This window comes from Podarcis tiliguerta (assembly GCF_965153285.1).
Source record: "Podarcis tiliguerta genome assembly, chromosome: 3".
Classification (NCBI taxonomy): domain Eukaryota; kingdom Metazoa; phylum Chordata; class Lepidosauria; order Squamata; family Lacertidae; genus Podarcis; species Podarcis tiliguerta.
This window is the reverse complement of record NC_139536.1, coordinates 74,689,548-74,708,916: the sequence shown is the minus strand read 5'-3', so window position 1 is coordinate 74,708,916 and position 19,369 is coordinate 74,689,548. Positions and strand designations below refer to the sequence as shown.

Sequence of the window (19,369 nt, the reverse complement as noted above, 5' to 3'; positions counted from 1 at the left end):
GTAGTTGTTAATGGAGTTAACTTGGGGGAGGGGGGGCATGGTGGGGTGTCCCTCACCACAACCCTGTGAGGAAATAGTCTGAGGGTGATTGACTGCTCCAAGGTAAGCAAATGAGCTTTTTGGATGAGTGAGTCTGAAGACCTGGTTTTCCTGCATCCAAATGCAACACTCTAACCACCACACCACACTGGTTCTCCTTTTCTTCAGATTTGGGAGCTAACCATTTGGGGAATAGCCATAGCTTGCATATGCAGTACATTCAGAAGGTTCCAGGTTTAATCCCTGACATCTTCAGGTAGTGCTTGGGTAGGGCTGAGAGAGACTCCTGCCTGAAACCCTGGAGAGAACTGCCAGTCATTGTAGACAGTACTGAGAAACCTGGACCAGTGGTCTGACTTGATATAAGGCAGCTTCTTATGTTTCTGTGTTGAGAAGCGGACACTACTTCACAATACTTACTTTGCCACACAGATATTGGGAGGGAAATCGCCACACAGTGGCTCTTCCAGCTGAAATACCAGTGCTGTGTGGTTCTACTTGTGTAACACAGACATTTTCTCAACCAATGAAGCTTGTTTATATATCTGTATCTATATCTATATCTTCATGCAAAGAGAAACCAGACTTATTTACCTTGGGACATGATTTTTCACTTTGGGCAAGAAAGAAGCTGACCAAATTCCCAGACCAGTCCATGGGCCTGAGGAAAGAGACACCAAACCTTGTAGGGAAGAGGTCATAGCTCAGTGGGAGAGCACATGACCTGCATGCCTGGGGTCCAGAGTTCAATCCACCCTATCTTCACTTAAAGGATCTTAAATGGGCAGATATCTCCTTTTTCTAACCTTGAAGAACACTGTTAGTCAGAGCCAACAAACTGGAACTAGATGGACCAGTCATCTGATTCACACTATAAGACAGCCATGTATGTTGAGACAAAATAATACACCACATTACGGCCTGTGATTCAGTTTATGGAGCTGAATATAGGAATTGGGAGCTGTGCGTAGCATAAAAAAATTAACCAATACTTTTAATACTCTGGGTTATCCTTCTCATTTAGTTACTACATGCTGAGACATATATGCTAGGAAAGTGTTACTGTCGTACCAATGATATATAATTTTCTTTTCAAAAACGGCTTGAAGGATTCCCCCACTCCTCCATAGTTCTTCTCCGAGTCCATAATAAACCATGCACTCTTGACATGAGCTGCACAATAACATGAATAGAGAGAGAATTCAATGAATCCAGCAGATGTTTAATGGTCAACTTCACTGGGAACTCTTTGGCTTCTGATCTCCCTGATTCTCAGGAACCATGTCCTAATTTTAGTAAAGTCCTTCTGGGTCCAATGGGCATATAACAAACCAAAATAGCTTGCCTACAAACCTGAGAAGATTTTTCTGCTGTATCCTGAACTTTTGAGTATTTATTCAAATGAGTTTTCCAAGCACAGAGGAATGAGCAGAATCAGGTTTCAGGCTTGTGGGATTGGCTTTGTTTTTTTCTAGAATCCTAGAATTCACCGACTGGAGCCAGGTACAAAAGACATACTCTTTGGCTGTGTGTACATTACTGGTGTTTGCTGTGACTCCAGAGCACTCCTACCCCTGGCTTTTGAGTCCGTGTACACATGGTGTTACCCATGATGCAGAGGTATCCTGCAGTTTCTTGAGAAACATTGCTGTTTGGTTTGTTTCCACCCAAACCAGCTTCAATCTGAAAGGAAAAATAAGCCACATTCACTTGACAGTTAAGCTGAGGCGTGTACACTTGAGACAGCCATTACACATGCCAGAGGTGCCAACTTGCACCAGAGATTGGGGGGGCCCAGCAAGGTGTGCTTGTGATGACACATGTGTGATGCCACGTCACTGGGAGGAGGCTGAGCACGGCTCCAATGGCTGGGGGCTCCTCTCTCATGTTTGGCCTCCTTCCATGATAGGAGGAGGAGGAGCTGGCTACTGAAGCCATGCCACACTCACCTCTGCACTCAGCTTCCTCTCCCCCTCCCAAAAGATATTGGGGGCCCCAAGACAATTTCACCCCATGATTTGACGTAATGCATACTCTGTTGGTGTAGATTTTAATAGCACTTTTAAAAAAGATAATCTGCATATTATTAGGTGCTGTATTGACTGACTTTCACTCTTAGTTCATAGGAGATTATTCACAAAGACCTTTTAATGCAAGGGTGTGGAAATTCTGGAGAGTCATGTGTGCTGCAGTTCCAAAGACTCATTATAGACAAATTTCTCCCTAGAAACATCAAGAAAAATTGAAAATGGCAAGCGATCAGTCTGCTTGCTATCACTGCATGGCCTCCCTTTGTGGAAAGAGATATGCCACAAAAGAAGACAATGCTTACTGTGTGAAGTGCTACGACAGCCTGTTTGCTAACATCTGTGAAGAATGCAAGAAGCCCATTGAATGCGACTTCAAGGTAAGTGTTGATTTGTTTCAGAAGCAACACTGTTCCAGTGTTATTCCAAGCTTTGTGGAAATAGTGCATATAGAGATCGTAGGGGCACATGTGTTACCCTGCCTTCAATGTCCCAGTCAGTTCTCCCCGTCCCAATCCAGGAAAGCCTGAAAGATATTTCTAAGAGCAATCAGCTGAATGTTCTTATAAACTTTCCTGCAATTGGGAAGCCTGCAGTGATCGTGAGGGTGGGATCATAGGCATGTTCAGCTGAATGCTGAAAGAACGCTGTACAGATCTTCCCACAGCCAGGCACCTTTGGCCCAGTTGGGGCCTTCAAATACCTAAATAGAGCTACACTTTCCACATGAAGCAGAGTTCTGGGTGTTTCCACATGAAGCAGAGTTCTGGGTGTTTCCACATGAAGCAGAGTTCTGAATGCTCAAAATCAGCAGTTAACTATAGAAGCAGTTAAAAAAAATATTTTATTTATTTACTACTATGTAGTTACTAGGAAGCAGTCAGGTCCAGGGGTCTGGCCTCAGGCCTGCTACCTTGAAAACTTCAGGATTCTTCCTCCTAGCAAACTTCATTTGCTCATGCCTGCCATGTTGGAAGTGACAGGAAAGAAGGAAAGGGGCTCCTCATTTATTGAAAACCACCCACAGGCTTAAAAAAATGTTTTATTCAACTCAGACATGAATCTATCATGATCAACAACTAATGATTGTGAGCCATGAAACTATGCTCCTTTTCTGACATAAGTGTGGGGCAGCAGATGAAGTAGAGACTTTGTTTGGAGGGGTTCTGACTGCTCCTGTGTTGCTTGTGACTCGTCGCTGCCCAAGATATAGCACTAGTATTCATTCTTGTTAGATAGGAGATGAGGTTTGAATGGTGAACTGACTGAAGTGCTTGTCTACAGAATAAGGCTGAAGCATTGATATGTACACCAGATTACCTGCACACAAACACACACACCCAAATCCATAGATCAGTATAATGCATCCATAGATATAGACAAGAAGGAACAAAAACAAGAGAGTATATTATTATTAGTTGGGTGGAGGGGTAGGTTGTATGTCTGAGCCTCCTTCTAATTCCTGGACCCAGCACTGATTCAATTCCTCGCATAGCCAGGCTAGCTTCCTGATAAAGTACTGGCCCACTAATTATGGGCCATAAGCTAACAAGTAAAGGTAAAGGGACCCCTGAACATTAGGTCCAGTCGCGGGCGACTCTAGGGTTGCAGCGCTCATCTCACTTTATTGGCCGAGGGAGCCAGCGTACAGCTTCCTGGTCATGTGGCCAGCATGACTAAGCCGCTTCTGGCAAAACCAGAGCAGTGCACGGAAATGCCGTTTACCTTCCCGCCGGAGCGGTACCTATTTATCTACTTGCGCTTTGACGTGCTTTCGAACTGCTAGGTCGGCAGGAGCTGGGACCGAGCAACGGGAGCTCACCCCGTCACGGGGATTCGAACCACCGACCTTCTTATCGGCAAGCCCTAGGCTCTGTGGTTTAAACAACAGAGTGGCAAATGGGGGGGGGGCTATCTCAACTCGCTGGTATGTAGAAAGACAAAGGCCAGAGGTGAGAGTTGATTTTTGTAAGCTAGAAGCTACAAGTACGGCTGCAGACAGGGCAGCTGGGAGACAGAACCATGGAATCCAAGGCTGTGGCTATGGGAGAAGCAAGACCCCCTCGGGGTTTTAATGCTGTGAACCCCTCTGTGTAGGCTCAGGTGGTATATATGTATAAATAAAGCACATATCATAAAATAACACCACAGTCTCCACTGTCCCTCATTCCAAAGGAAACACAAACCCTGGGTAAGCATCTGCAACCCCTGGGATTTTGCACTGCTCAGAGATTGGGGTGGTACGCAACAATATAACCTGTGACATTAAACTTCTGCAGATAAATGCAGGTTTTTAATAGTTTGCAGGCTCCCTACAGACCCAATGGGATGGGTTTCATCCATCATCTGAATTCAGCAGCTTAATATAGAGATTTTAAACTGCATTAACCCTCAGAATAATGTCTTCACTTCTTTAATATCTGGATTTAAAAAGTGGGGGAGGGGGACCCAGTTAGTTGTATTATTTTAACAATTCATTCCAGAGAGATTTCCTTTTCTAGCCTGGGCTTAATTCAACTGATAAGATCGAGGGAAACCTTAAAATAAATTCCACTGACAAATAACCAGTGAAAAATGACTTCCCCTTGGTCTGTATTACAGACAGCCTCCCCTGTAACTGCTAAGATTCGCAGGGAAATAAATGGCATTCATCATTTTTATGTAATAACACTGTCTCCGCAAGCAAGATATCTCAAGAAAAGATGTGTTTGGATTAAAATATTTTATTCGCCAAATGACAACTTCATTTTGTTGTTTATCTCCTAATGCCTCCTCACTCATCACAGAAATAGCATCTTAGTGGCAAATGGGGATGATCAAAAGGAAACAAAACTTCACATCTTTGGGCTTCATCTTTTCTCTCAGAACTCAGGCATAACTTTTCACGAAAACTATGCACACCACAGTGGGATGTGTGTATAGAGATTTGTTCCTCCTTTAATTCCTCATAAAGCACAACTCTGTATAGGAAAAATAAGAGTATATTAAATGTATTGTACACAAAATATCACAATATAACATGTACTAATACTCTGATTGGTAGGAGATCTCTCTCTCTACACACACACACAGTTTCTGGTCAGTCTTGAAGTGATATATATAATCCTACAAATTACGGTACTATTCAATGTCTCCGCATCCGAAAGTTCAACTATATTGTACTGAAGTCCAGAGTGTAGATTCTCTGTGTTAAATCTTGTAGTTGAAAAACTGTATGAGGAGGACTCCAACAACGAAATATCCAGGTAAAATCTTGGCACCCTTCATCAAGGCAGTCTAAGTACATTGTTAAATGATACATGACATGCTGTAAATGACTCATATAATACAATCTTATATAACCCCCCCACACACACACACACCTAATATGATCCAAAATATTCAAGTGTTTCACTTACATATGCAGGCAACTTAATGCTCAACAATTAGGTCAGCTCCCACCTTGTGAGGGCATTCAGCCCCTGGTGAAATGCTGACTCGGATACTAATTCTCCCGGGGTGGAGATTTAAAGGGACCATAGCATTCCATCACACTCTGGGATAGCATACAGTAAAAATCACAGGAACAACTCACAAGAAACTACAAACTACTCCAATCCAGACTGAGATTTAGACCTTTGGGGATGACTGTATTGAGATGAAAAATCCATCTGGCTTCCAATTGCAACATAACCTTTCTTGCATCTGGTCTGCTGTATGGGTGTGGTTTATACACTTATATACATACGTACATGGGTATGACGCTCCGTTCTATACGAATCAGGATTTTAGAACGTATGTCCAGAATTAGACACAAAAATTTGGAGGCACCTATGGTACAAAGCCACATACAACTCACACTGGTGAGGAGATAGGCTTTGGGTTCTACAAGACAATATACAGCCCATTTCCCTAGCACAAATAGAAGAGGCAGTTTTGCCTTTCTTACTCCAGTGACCTGAGAGTGAGTCCCACTGAATTCAATTTTGCAGAGACGTGGTTCAGATTGCAGGCTCTTCCAAACAGTTCCTTTCATCCTGTTCTAGCTCAGATAAAGTATGCAGCTTGAGGGTAGACAAGGAAGAAAAGGTCAGAAAACTTCCTCCGATGTGGTTAAACTACAGAATATTCTGTCGCCCTGCAGGTCATTTTTGACAATTATTCCGAAACCAATGGCTCATAGCGCCTTCTGATTTGATTGTATCCAACTGGTGGTTTGGGGGGGCGGGGGGCGGTGTTTAAAGGAAGCACCTGCTTTTTATTAACATGCATTCATTGTCTCTCAAAGGATCTTGCTTACAAAGGCTGCCACTGGCATGAAGCGTGCTTCAAGTGTGCCAAGTGCCATCAGTCTTTGGTAGAAAAGCCTTTCGCTGCCAAAGATGAGCTCCTGCTGTGTACAGAGTGTTATTCTAATGAGTATTCATCAAAGTGCTTCCACTGCAAGAGGACCATTATGCCTGGTAAGATAACAAGGAGCTTTTGCTAACGAAATAAATAGGGTCGCATGGCGGTTTTAATTAATTTTGCACACTGGTCTAGTGGAGCTCAATAGGCAGAAGTACGATTAAGGTGAAACTCTTTTCTTTAATCCACGGGCCTTTTCAGATGAGTGCTTCATTTTTACAGGTGTTGCACCTTCCTTATGCTGAGGCCAGTTTGCTATTTACTGTCCAATTCACCCACCTGTTGCCATTTCACCTTTTGCCATTATACCTCCCCTTTCTTTTTTTAGCTTTTAGGAAAATGATTAGGTGAGTTTTACGGAGAGCTACTTATGCAGATCCACATCGTTTTGTATGTCTTTCTCCTGAAATATTTGCTTCAAAATGAAAGCTACTTTCCCAGGAGCTAAGCACTCCCCACTGTACCACTCCAGTGGGATCCTAAATATCCTTAAATTTAAAAAGGAAATACGCCTTTTTTTCTCTCCAAAAATGCTTTTGGGTGTTGTACTATTCCACTTGTGACACAAATAGACATTGGGATCCCATAGCCTGGCTGTTTCTTGCGGCAAGGTTTTCTTATTCGGAATCGCAAAACCTTCTTTGTGCCTCCAAAACTTTTTTTTTTTTTTTACCTTAAATTCTGGGCATGCCTTTCAGTCACAAAATGGAGTCCCAGGGAACCACTGGCAGGTGGATTCTTTCTCAACTTTTCTTTTTTTGAGCAGCATTTTCAATTACCTCATGGAGGTCGGTTGAGCCACCCATCTCACACATGGCTTGTCGCTCTATTTTATAAGATTGATGCATTCCCCATTGCACTTCCTCCAGAAGAAAAGTTGTGGGGGCTCTGGATCCTATCCACCAGCTCTGACAATTGTGAGTAACAGGTGCTCTGCCACAGTTCTTTATTCAGCCAGAGCATAGGCAGCAATCAGCAATCCCTGCTATGCAGAGTGGGAGTACAAATTCAGGCTTGCATCTGAGACTGAAATGTTGTCACTGAATAATTCAGACCCATTCAAAGCCAGGGTGCTGGCCAGGTGTCCCAAATGGAAATTTTAATTATGTACTAAATTGCCAGATTTGCATCAAATTTTGCCTATACCAAAAATATTAGACAGATGCCCTAGTGCAGGGGTAGGCAAGGTGGGGCCCTCTAGAATGGTTGGTTGCTTATAAGTCACTTTGGGTTGCCTTGGGCAAGAAAAAGCAACTAAGAAATTTAATTAACAACAACAAAACAATAGATGTTGTGAACAACTCCTGCCATCAAAGACCACTTGCCATGTTGCTGGGGCTGATGGGATTTGTAGTCCAAAAACATCTGGCGAATACCATTGACTGTCCCACAGTAGTAGATCATGCTATGATAATTATTTGTATCATGTCCCAAAATAGCCATTTCTGTGTTACATAACTATTTTGTGGTGGTGCTACAAGGTTGCAACTGGAGAGAGTGAATGTTTTCTAGCAGATGGGCACTGAAACATTCTGCTCCATATAAGCTATTATCCAAACAACTGGCCCTAATTTCTGATTATTTTGTCTAATAACATGCCAAGTTATATGTTCAAGATATTGATTATCTATAGAACAATTCAGAAATCCAATTTGCAAATCAATCCACCTTACCAAAATTAATAAATAAATGTTAACACGTTTGGCAAGATTTCCTCAGCATGGGAAACAAGTGTGACAGATCCAGTATTTTAAATTTTAATACGCTGGACACTAGTAGCAGTCACACAATTAAATTAGTCTACTTAATGTTAAATCTGTCTAAGCTGTACTTATGGTCCCTTCTGAATAAATTGGAAGACCAATGTGACTGTGGTGGAATCTATGCACATATTTTTTAAAAAAAACACTGTGAAAATGCTTTTTTAAAAAAAGTGTTTTGAAAAATATATTGAATTTGCCATAAGCTCACCATCACCATCTAATGTCACATTTGTATAATGCACTTAAAACACACCTAAGACATTATATTTGCAGCTGTATAGCTGAGTCCTGTGAGTTGATTTAGGAATGGGATTTGGCAGCTGAATTTAGAAAACTATGGTTGAAGGTATGAAGCACTGATAGTGATAGGTAGCTAGTTTCTTTTAATTCATGCAGCCTAGTCAGATGCAATCAGAAGGGTCACAGAGACAGTGGGCAGTGCAGAGATGTGAGAGCCAAACTACACGTGATACCATAAAGTCTGGCATAGAACCATCACTGGATTTCACAACTTTTCAAAATTTTATTGAGGTACCCATACATCCCCACCATGAGCCCAGTACCAGCCTCAGGGGAACATTTAGGTTGGGGGAGCGATGTAGGCACAAAGGACTAAGACCCTCCATCAATCCTGTGCCACTTCTCCAGTAAACCCCAGAGAACCCCCACAACTACTAAAAAAATGCAGGGAGGTTTGGTCTCCTGCATTCTTTGTTGCTTGGTTCTGATACAGAAATGTGATGGCACCCTTATTTTTGGCTGCTTGTTTCACAGCAGAATTTTATTTCAGATTATCGCATATATATGGCAATTTTCCTCTACTACTTATAATCAACTAAAAAAGAAAGAAAAGGAGGATAATAGGCTTGCTAAAAATTGTTTACTGGTACAGGTGAAGTGCAGTAATGAAATAATTTGTAGAGCCAACATGAAGCTAAAATGGAATAATGCAGTGTTGACACTTTCCAGCATAAGATACGAGAGTCTTGAAAAGGTGCTCAATTCACACAAGCACTGGCTATAGGAGTTTAATGCTTCCCAGGACTTGGAGCTAATTAGAACCTCATTGTTTTCATTATACTTACCCTATATTCAATTACCACTTGTACAAAGCAGCTATTTTCCTGAACTGCCTTCCTCGTCTCTGTGTAAAGCTTCCCCTGTGCTGCAATTTCAAACCATGCTATATTTCAAGTCCTTGAAGAGGAGGTGTTGGAAAGTCATGGTTAACTAATGTCTTTGCATTTGTTTTCAATAGTCAATTGAAAATATTTTCCATTAAGTGTTATATATAAGGCGGTTGGAGGATGGATGGCAGCTAGCAGATTGAGGTTGAATCCTGACAAGACAGAAGTACTGTTTTCGGGGGACAGGAGGCAGGCAGGTGTGGAGGATTCCCTGGTCCTGAATGGGGTAACTGTGCCCCTGAAGGACCAGGTGCGCAGCCTGGGAGTCATTTTGGACTCACAGCTGTCCATGGAGGCACAGGTCAAATCTGTGTCCAGGGCAGCTGTTTACCAGCTCCATCTGGTACGTAGGCTGAGACCCTATCTGCCTGCGGACTGTCTCGCCAGAGTGGTGCATGCTCTGGTTATCTCCTGCTTGGACTACTGCAATGCACTCTACGTGGGGCTACCTTTGAAGGTGACTCGGAAACTACAACTAATCCAGAATGCGGCAGCTAGACTGGTGACTGGGGGCGGCCACCGAGACCATATAACACTGGTCTTGAAAGACCTACATTGGCTCCCAGTACGTTTCCAAGCACAATTCAAAGTGTTGGTGCTGACCTTTAAAGCCCTAAACAGCCTCGGTCCAGTATACCTGAAGGAGCGTCTCCACCCCCATTGTTATGCCCGGACGCTGAGGTCCAGCGCCGAGGGCCTTCTGGCGGTTCCCTCATTGCGAAAAGCAAAGCTACAGGGAACCAGGCAGAGGGCCTTCTCGGTAGTGGCGCCCGCCATGTGGAACGCCCTTCCAGCAGATGTCAAAGCGATAAACAACTACCTGACATTCAGAAGACATCTTAAGGCAGCCCTGTTCAGGGAAGTTTTTAACGTGTGATATTTTACTGTATTTTTGGTTTCTATGGAAGCCGCCCAGAGTATTCCATTTATGGTAAACTTAGAAAACAGCTCAGGATTAGAAAAACTAGCTGCAAAATGTTGCTGATTTACTTAAGCTCCTGATTTTTACCTAAAACATTGCTGTACAGACCAGAAGGGGGACAGGGATGTCTACACCCAAGGTCCATTTCTTGATTTGCTTCCCTGCAACGAACTCCAATTCACTGAAGCTGTCATCTGTGTGTCTGCTCTCATCTACACACGCATCATCATTCACACATGTGCAATGGCTGTCTCAGATGTACACACCTCAGTTTAACCAGGGCTTCTGCGGAAATTGATTTGAAGGAAAGCACATCACACCAGAGTATTTTTCAAGATGCTGCAAGATACCTATGGACTGTGACTGACATCAAGTTTCCTTGATGGGTGTATGCTTGAGGCAGAATAAAGCAGTAATGCGTACATAGACTTAGAATAAAATTTGTTGAAACAAATATGGCAAACTGCAGAGACCTCCACATGTATTATTATGTCTTTCCCTATAGGACATATTAATACCTTACCTCCTTATATCTTATTTTTATGTCCTTTGATTAGTTTTGAGATGGCCATTTCACTTTGACATTAAAACTTGAATTTAACCATGAGTTTCTGTGCTTGGCTGAACTGGGGCTGTTGTGCTATAATTGATAATGAAGAAATAATGTCCTAACCATACTGTTTTAGCACAGTTTTTAATACAGCATTCCCAGCCGGCCAATAACCTGTCAGGTTTCATGATTGGTTTTGCAGGTTCTCGCAAAATGGAGTTTAAAGGAAGTTGTTGGCACGAAGCTTGCTTTGTTTGCCAACACTGTCGGCAGCCGCTAGGGACAAAGCCTTTGATTACCAAGGACAACGACAATTATTGTGTGCCTTGTTTTGAGAAGCAATTTGCTCAGTGTTGTTACTCCTGCAAAAAGGTAATGAAGCAAATGAAAAATACTGGGGCAGTGGGGGTGGAGAGATAGGTGATCACAATGAACTTCACTGTCCATTCCACAAACAGGGGGTTGTCATTTATCCACAAAGGAGAAGCAGACACTCTTGGTGACAGCAGGCACCCTCTGCAATGCACTCCTTCAGATAATTCATGAGACCATAATTACCTTTAAACCCCTCTTCATATTAAGCAGTATAATGTTTGTTAACAAACCAAAAAATATTCTTTCTTGCAATGACCCTGATGCAAACATCCTCAGGTTTGATAGAATTCACTGCCAAGAGATGGGAGGAAGCAGATACTCTGAATCTGTTTCCATTGTCAAAATTACACGCGGTGAACAGGTGCACAGAAGGTGAATGCTAATAGCACCAACAATGCATTCAATGGTGCATTTTACATTTCAGGAGCACCTTGTGGGATACAAGATGGGTGCCCCCCCCCCAAGTCATCATTTAGTGCAGCATTTCCCAACTTTGGGTCCCAGCCATCAGACCCAGTGGTGAGGGATGTTGGAAGTTGTAGTCAACAACATTGGAGGACACAAGGTTGGGAAAGCCTAATCTAGGAGGCACAGGTGTGTCATTATTGGGAATAAGTCCCATTTGACACAATTAGACTTCTGAATGGACATATATGAGATTGTACTGTTAGAGAGATAATCATATGAAGGCTTCAGTCCTAAGACCACTTATTAGGAAGTGGTCCATTGGGCACAGTGGGACTTCTGATTGGCATACATTGGATTGTCTTGAAAGTATGCTTCACAGCTGTCCATCTACCCACGCAATTCCACAATATAACACCAAGCCAGAGCCCTTCTGTTTAAGTATACTTCTAAAAATCTCAATGCTGCATTTCCTGTTGGCAGTCCAGCAGCCTCTTATCCATTTCTCCTTTACAACCAGCAGCTGTTTCTGTAGGAATAGTCTCAGAGCCAACCCTGTTGGACATTAGTAATAAAAAAGAAAATAATTCTTCTGAGCATGTGTAGAGTGCCTTTTCCCCTTGCTACAGAGACCCGGAGTGACATTTTCCTTCATCGTGGGGTGACTCCCAAGTACGCTGGATATTCAGCATCCCTCTCTTTTTATAAATTAACCAAGGAAGTGTGGTGCTTATTAACCTTTGGTTTTGTACTTAATGCCCAAGTTCAGCATCTGACTACAAATGCTCCTTTATCATCCAATAGGTGATAACTGCTGGCGGTGTGACCTATCATGACCAGCCTTGGCACAAAGAATGCTTTCTGTGTACCGGATGTGAGAAGCAGCTGGCAGGGCAGCGGTTCATTTCCAAAGATGAACATCCCTACTGCCTCGAGTGCTTCAGCAGGCGCTACGCAAAGAAGTGTGTGGCCTGCACCAAGCCTATTACAGGTAACTGTTGACTATCCAACTGACAAAAGACAGTCCATATTTTGATGGTCATTATGGCAGAAGCAAGCCTCCTATATAATCATTGGCAGCATTTGTGCTCCTTATTTCAGCATTGCTGACGGATGAGCACAGGGTGCTAAAATTATTTATGGTGAATTGGAGAGCAGTACTATTACCGCAGGACATTTATATGATCATGAGAAAGTGGCCCTGTTGCCACAATTCTTGAGCTGTAATGAGATTCAGGCTCAAACTAAATGTTACGGTACATAACAAAATATTGGCCACATGCCTAGTTCCCTCTTTCGTCTCCGTAAGATCTTGCATAATTTATTTGCTATCACAGCACCCTGGTTCATATCCAATGCTGCTCTTCTCTGGTGCATGTAGCAGAATTTCCCCCCTTCTGCCCTTTCCCCTGCAGCTCTCTGAATACTCCCAAAACCTGTCCCATGAGATTAGAGGACCCTTTGGAGCAGATTTTGAAGGTGCTTAGAAGAGAAGGAGCAGAAGTCCCATTACACAAGCATAACTCCACGCAAGCAGTGCTGAATACACTATTCTATGTTTAGTGACTCTACCAGTGGTAGTCAACAATTGGCAGCTGGAATGGGAAAATACAGGATTTTGCAACATGGATACATTAGACTACATTTTAGGGAGGGGAAGGGGAGGGGAAAGGAGAAGCTATACAGTTGCTGCTTATAGCTCTCAACTTTTCCCTTTTCTTGCGAGGAATCCTATTCGGAATAAGGGAATTTCCCTTAAAAAAGGGGAAAAGTTGACAGCTATGTTGCTGCTGTCAGCAATGGGTGTCTGCATGTTGTATGAACTACAGTGGTACCTCGAGTTACAAACGCTTCAGGTTACAAACTCCACTAACCTGGAGGAATTATCTCGAGTTGAGAACCTTGTCCCAGGACTTTCACCCTTTTAGTTTTGCTCTGATTGTATTCACTTTAACTGCAAATAGATAGATGATAGATAGATGGATAGATAGATAGATAGATAGATAGATGATAGACAGATAGATAGATAGATGATAGATAGATAGATGATAGATAGATAGATAGATAGATAGATAGATAGATAGATAGATGATAGATAGATAGATAGATGATAGATAGATGATAGATAGATATAGATAGATAGATAGATAGATGATAGATAGATAGATGATAGATACTAGTGAAAAAACGATTAATTTACCCCGGGCCTTTGGGAACTGAATGGCCAGGGACCCACCAATTGTAAATATTAGATTGTAATTTTAGTACACTAGTTGATGGTTTTAGATTTTTTTTATGGCACTGTGAAGCATTTAGTGATGATGAGATGATTTTAATTATATTACATGCTGCTCTGGGCTCCCAGTTGGGAGAAGGAGTAATATAAAAATCAAATGAATAAACAAACTAAAAATAAACTCACAAGATGGTTATGGAAGATTAAAATGAAGAGGAAACTGCCTATGTTACTCTGAACATCTTGGGGAAAGGTCAGATCCAAGATGAATTCTTTAGGAGAAGGGCCCAAGTTCAGTGGTCAGGGATCTGTCTTACATGCAGAAGGTCCAAGGTTCAATCCCAAGCATCTCCAGACAGGGCTTGGAAGGACACCTTGCCTAAAACTCTGGCGAGCCAATCACTGTAGACAATATTGAACCAGATGGACCAATGGCCTGATTCAGTGTAAGGCAGCTCCCTGAGTTCCCATTTTCCTGTGAGAATAGCAACACCAATGCAGTTACCATGGTAAGTAAGTGGCGACTCCGAACATGGCCTTGTTTACATCCACATTTTGGGTCAAAGAGTATGAGTGCAAGAGGAAAGGCAGCTATTCCCAGCCTCTGAAAATCAAAATAACCAACAAAATACACAACTGTTTCAAGCAAAGCAAAATCTCAATGAGTCGTCCTCCCCTTTCCAATTTCTAGTACACACAAACACATTAAGCAGCAGCTGGAATTGTTTTTAAGGGTGCCGTGGTAAGAGTTCACCCACTTCCTGAGCATGTGATCTGGGGAATCCAAGCATTGCCAAGCATCCTATGAAACTCTGGCTGGCAGGTGTGTCTGTTGTTCTCTCTGCAGTGAAAGACGTAGAAGGCATTTTCTGTGTGTCCTGCTTGAATCATTTAGCCTCACCTTCATATTCCCAGAATTGAAGAACAGATCTTGCCAGAAATAGAACACTGCTTTCAAGATTTGTGCTTAAATGGCTTATAATTAAATGTTTGGCAAACACACAGAGGCTATTTAAAAGTACTCTAAGACCATTAGCTGGATCCTTTTAAAAACAAATTGAATGACCTCTTGTCCCAGTTCTGAGGGGTAGCACTGCCAATTAATTACTGATCCCGTCATTCAAAGAAAGAAACAAAACTGATGGGAAATTCAATCAGCCATAACCTTTCTCTCCATTGCATATGTGAGTTCACACACAGCAGACCCTGGAATTTCTTCTACAGGCATAATTAATTGCAAGCAATTAAGCACCACCTTTCCACAGCTCCATAAAAATGTGCTTTTTAGGCCAATTTACTTTTATGTGTTAGATTTATAATTCACATTATCCAACAAATATGGTGAACTGTTAAATCCATAGTAGGATAAAGCTATGAGTATTGAACTAGGTGGGCCTTAGGTCTGACCCAGTAGGACTCTTCTTATCTTCTTACGTATACAAAGCAGTGTGTACCTGTGGATGTGCATCCTGAATTAAAATGGACAAGACAGCTCAGGGAAGCTGGCTTAAATGTGCACATTGTTGGTCCCATAGTGGCCATTTCTGAATCTCAGAAATGTATACCATATTGGCCCGAATATAAGCCTCACTTTCCCCCCCCCGAATTCCGACCATGAAAAGTTAAAGCGTGGCTTAAATTCGTGGCCTTACAAAAATTGGCTATTATGATATCGCTGCTGAAACAGTGGTAAAATGGAATGGGTATGAGTGCCTGCGGAATTTTAAGGGAGCAGCTCATATTTCGGCCAATACGACAGCTATGTCAGCATCTATTGTTATAGCGCATGTCAAAACATGGACCCTTCAGTGAATTGGGGGTGGCCCTAGACACTTTGCTGCCTGAGGTGGAATTGCAAATGGTGTCCCTACCCCCAACCAGGCCAAGGCTCATAGTTCCTAAGACCCATCACATTATTTTGGCGCCATGAGACAGAGACTCCCAAAAGCATTGTCTCCATACCTGGTAGTAAAGAATACAACAAGAATATTACATATCTGATGTTTTGCTGCGTTTTCATCACAAGTCAATTGCCTGAGGAGGACACCTCACTCTACCTAATGGTAGGACTGGCCCTGAATTAACCACATGTATTCATTGATCCAATTTTTCTCCGGTTTCCATATATTAGGATAACTGAGAGTTTTATTTAATCTGGGAGCCCTCAGTGGACATGACATAACAAAGGGTGAGAGAGTCCTATTTAGATTTTTAGATGGAACTAATTTGCCTCAGTGTATGGCAGCTTCACTTCATTTAGCTCAGGTTTTGACATTTATTGAAGGAAGAAGGAAGGGACTTTGCTTATTAGAGCATAAGTTACTGCCTTTGTGATCTGCTAAAAGGCACTCACAGCCCCACTTTTCATCTCCATGTTTTCTCTTCATAGCTCTCGGCGAAGCCAAATTTATCTCATTTGAGGATCGCCAGTGGCACAGTGACTGCTTTAAGTGTGGGAAATGTTCCAGCTCACTGGTGGGAAAAGGATTCCTAACCCAGCAGGATGAGATCCTCTGCTGCAAGTGCGGGAGCACCGCATAGCTCACAAGACCCGAAAGCAAACCTTGTTAATTTCTGTGCGCTTTAAGTATCACATGCATAATTGCTCAGTGGTCAGAAATCTGTCTAACAAGTATAATTATTGTTCAGTTGTGCAAATTGCTTCCTGACAGCATTTCTGACACAGCTGGCAGACGTCCCTTTCATCTTGTATAACCACTTTAAATAACAGGATTTCTGCTAGGAAACAGTTATAAAGATATATTAACCTGAAAGCATGTTTGGTTGTTTAACTGATTGGCTGGTTGGATGGTTCCTTGTGGTAGAGTGCACTCTACTGTTGGGAGTGCAAGAGTGTGCAAGCTTGCAACACAGACCAATATTGTGCTCAAATCCTAATAAAAGGAACATACATGACAACTCTGTTTAAGAAACACCAAAATGAGACTTTTCCGACAGCACAGTGTTTATCACTGTCTTCGGCCCTTTCTATGCATACAGTATGTAGGTCAGCAACGAAGGGTGCTGTCAAACAGCAACAAAGTTGTGTGAGGAAAGTAATGGGGATGTTCTGTTTTATTTTGCTGCTCCTAGAGGTGCTTTTCCATCTTATATTACAAAAATGCCGCACTAAACATGACATTGGAGCTCCTGGTGTTTTTGAATTTGTGTTCAAAAAGTCACATTGGGTGTCTTGATTTGGATGAGAAATATATGGAGATTTAACCATTCTCCCCATGCTGATTCCTTAACACAGATCTTGTGGGTACCCATATGGAGTACATGGATTTTGCTATCAGAGGCAAAGAACAAGATGGTACCTCTCTTCCCATTCCATGTGCAGAAATCACCTAATTGGACTGGCCAGTAAATCTTACTCCAACACTGCTGACATGATAATGACCACCAGCATCAGCCTAGTTTAGGGGAACCAGAACATACAGAGCTCTGTCCTCCAGCAGAGAAGAATAGCAGTCTAGGAAGGACAACCAAGTGGATGTCACAGCTGCTCCCATGTACACTTGCCTAAGAGTAGGGCCGGCCTGGCAGTTGAAGTAGAAGCAAGTCTCTCTACATGTTTCTCAGAGTGAAGCCCAGAAAGGTCTCTGCTTTCCATAAATGGCAACACATTTGACATGTGGGTTTGATGGGAAGGGAGTTGGAGAAAGCATTATAGTACTGTACTTTCCTATGCAGAGCCCGATTCACAGCCTACTCTCAGCATGCTGAAGGGCTGGGTTGTATGCCCTTTCTACAACAGGTGGAAGCCATGTGGAAGCACCCTAGGTCTTTTGCTGCAGTTAGTATTGTAGATATTGATACTGTGCAGCATGAAGCAACTGGATGCATAAAAACTGATTCCTTTTGGAATAAAACATTGTCCAGACCCATGAGATATTATCCAAAGCTTTACTTGCAGAACTCCTTCAAGCGGGCTGTGCCTGCAAGGTTTGTTTGTGCCAGCATCCTGGTGTCCCTGGAGGTGGAGGTGATGCCAGTTCTAGTTCAGCTTCCAATTTACTCTCAGTTGCCTCCCCCAAAGGAAGACGCTCCTCCCTGGCAGGAAGAGGCAGCTCCCCAGCACCAGGTGTTGGGGTGACTAGGGGTGCTGGATATCACTGGGGCGGCAGACTCCACTGCCAACCCAGTTTGCCCCACCCCTGAATCAAGCCCTCTAGTCCTGGGCTTGGACATTTCTTGGGGTCCCAATTTCACCTTCCCCATCATGATAGGACCTTCCTCAGGATCATCCAGCTCCCTCAGCCCTCCCATTGCTCCTCAGGATCCAACCATCCCTTCTATGACATCTCCACAGGCCTCCTGCCAGTCACTGTCAACCAGTATTGACAACACTGAGCTGGATAAACCAATAATATGACTCAGTATAACACTGTTTTCAATGTTCCTGTGTTCCTAACTGAGAGCAAGATGTGCTGCCATCAAAAGGTCAGGGTTGCTCAGCCCACTCATATGACCAGCATTATTTTTCTTAGCTGTATGCAGCAGAATTCCAGCTCCATCAATAGTGCTGCCTCTTCCCCTTTGTCGCTTCCAAAGCCACTCATCTCTGCATTCTCCCCCACTTGACTTCTCCTGCCTACTTTTCATTTCTCTTACATTCCTCACCTTCCTCTTTACAAGGCTAAAGCTGTCAAAAATAGAACTAGGTTGCCAGGCCTAAAAATAAAAATCCCGAATAGAGGCGCATATGTGCAAGGATTTTTCAGAAATGAATGCTCCGTTAAATGCCAGGTGGTTTGAACGATCTTAAAATAAAAATTAGAGCTAATCTGAAGTGCTTGTTTTGTATCACTTCTCACCTAAACTTCTGGGAGGGTGAAAGCAGACTTGTAGAACATCTATGAAAGGGATGCCAATTTGATGTTTTTTCCTCAGATTCTTAAGGAGGTTCCAGTTAAGTACCAAAGCCATGCATCTCTGCTCTAGGTGACAAAATATAGAGGGAAGGCATAAGCTTGCGCACTCTGGATCAGAGGTTTCGATTTTAACAGGTGCTAGTAGATATATTTATGTATAATTGAACTGATTCTGGTGTGCATCTGTAATCCTGCCCACGGGCACAATTTCAAGGTGGGTGGTGTGGTGGTGGCAGCGTGGCATGATGGGGGTGAGTGTCCTGGATAGAAAAAGTTGGAGCATATGGGAATAGCCTCTTCTTTTGCTATTATTTCATCTGTTGAGTTCCATAAAATGTAAGTAATAGGTGGCATTATCACTTATTCTCTTTTTGGAAACCTAGCTTATTTTTCAATGATTTATAAGCCACCTTACACAGTGGGTGTAATCAGGGCAGGACTTTGAGGCAGGCGCCCAGGGCCCTACTCAGCAGAAGGAGCAGGTGGGCTTCCAAATGCGGCAGGCCACATTCCCTAACGTTGAAGGAAGTCAAGTGAATGCACGTTATCTTTTAAACTGGGGAGAGGAGTCCTAAGGCCGTGACACCCAGAATTCAAAATTG

At 42.8% G+C, this 19,369-nt stretch overlaps 1 protein-coding gene across 2 annotated transcripts in view; it reads left to right on the top strand.

Annotated features, from left to right (window-relative positions):
* The window catches only part of FHL5 (four and a half LIM domains 5), a 28,202-nt gene extending 9,517 nt beyond the window's left edge, over nt 1-18,685 (top strand). The window contains exons 1-6 of one of the 2 annotated variants that reach the window (XR_014509550.1): nt 2,267-2,446; nt 6,334-6,508; nt 11,077-11,246; nt 12,459-12,645; nt 16,280-17,382; nt 17,423-18,685. Coding sequence is in view for 1 of the 2 variants with exons in the window: in XM_083433595.1 (XP_083289721.1) it covers nt 2,288-2,446; nt 6,334-6,508; nt 11,077-11,246; nt 12,459-12,645; nt 16,280-16,431 (843 nt within the window). In the remaining variant the exon portion in view is untranslated. Of the gene's footprint in view, nt 1-2,266; nt 2,447-6,333; nt 6,509-11,076; nt 11,247-12,458; nt 12,646-16,279 lie in introns of those variants that run through there. The other variant, XM_083433595.1, reaches the window with a different exon arrangement.
* Nucleotides 18,686-19,369: the final 684 nt, after the last annotated feature.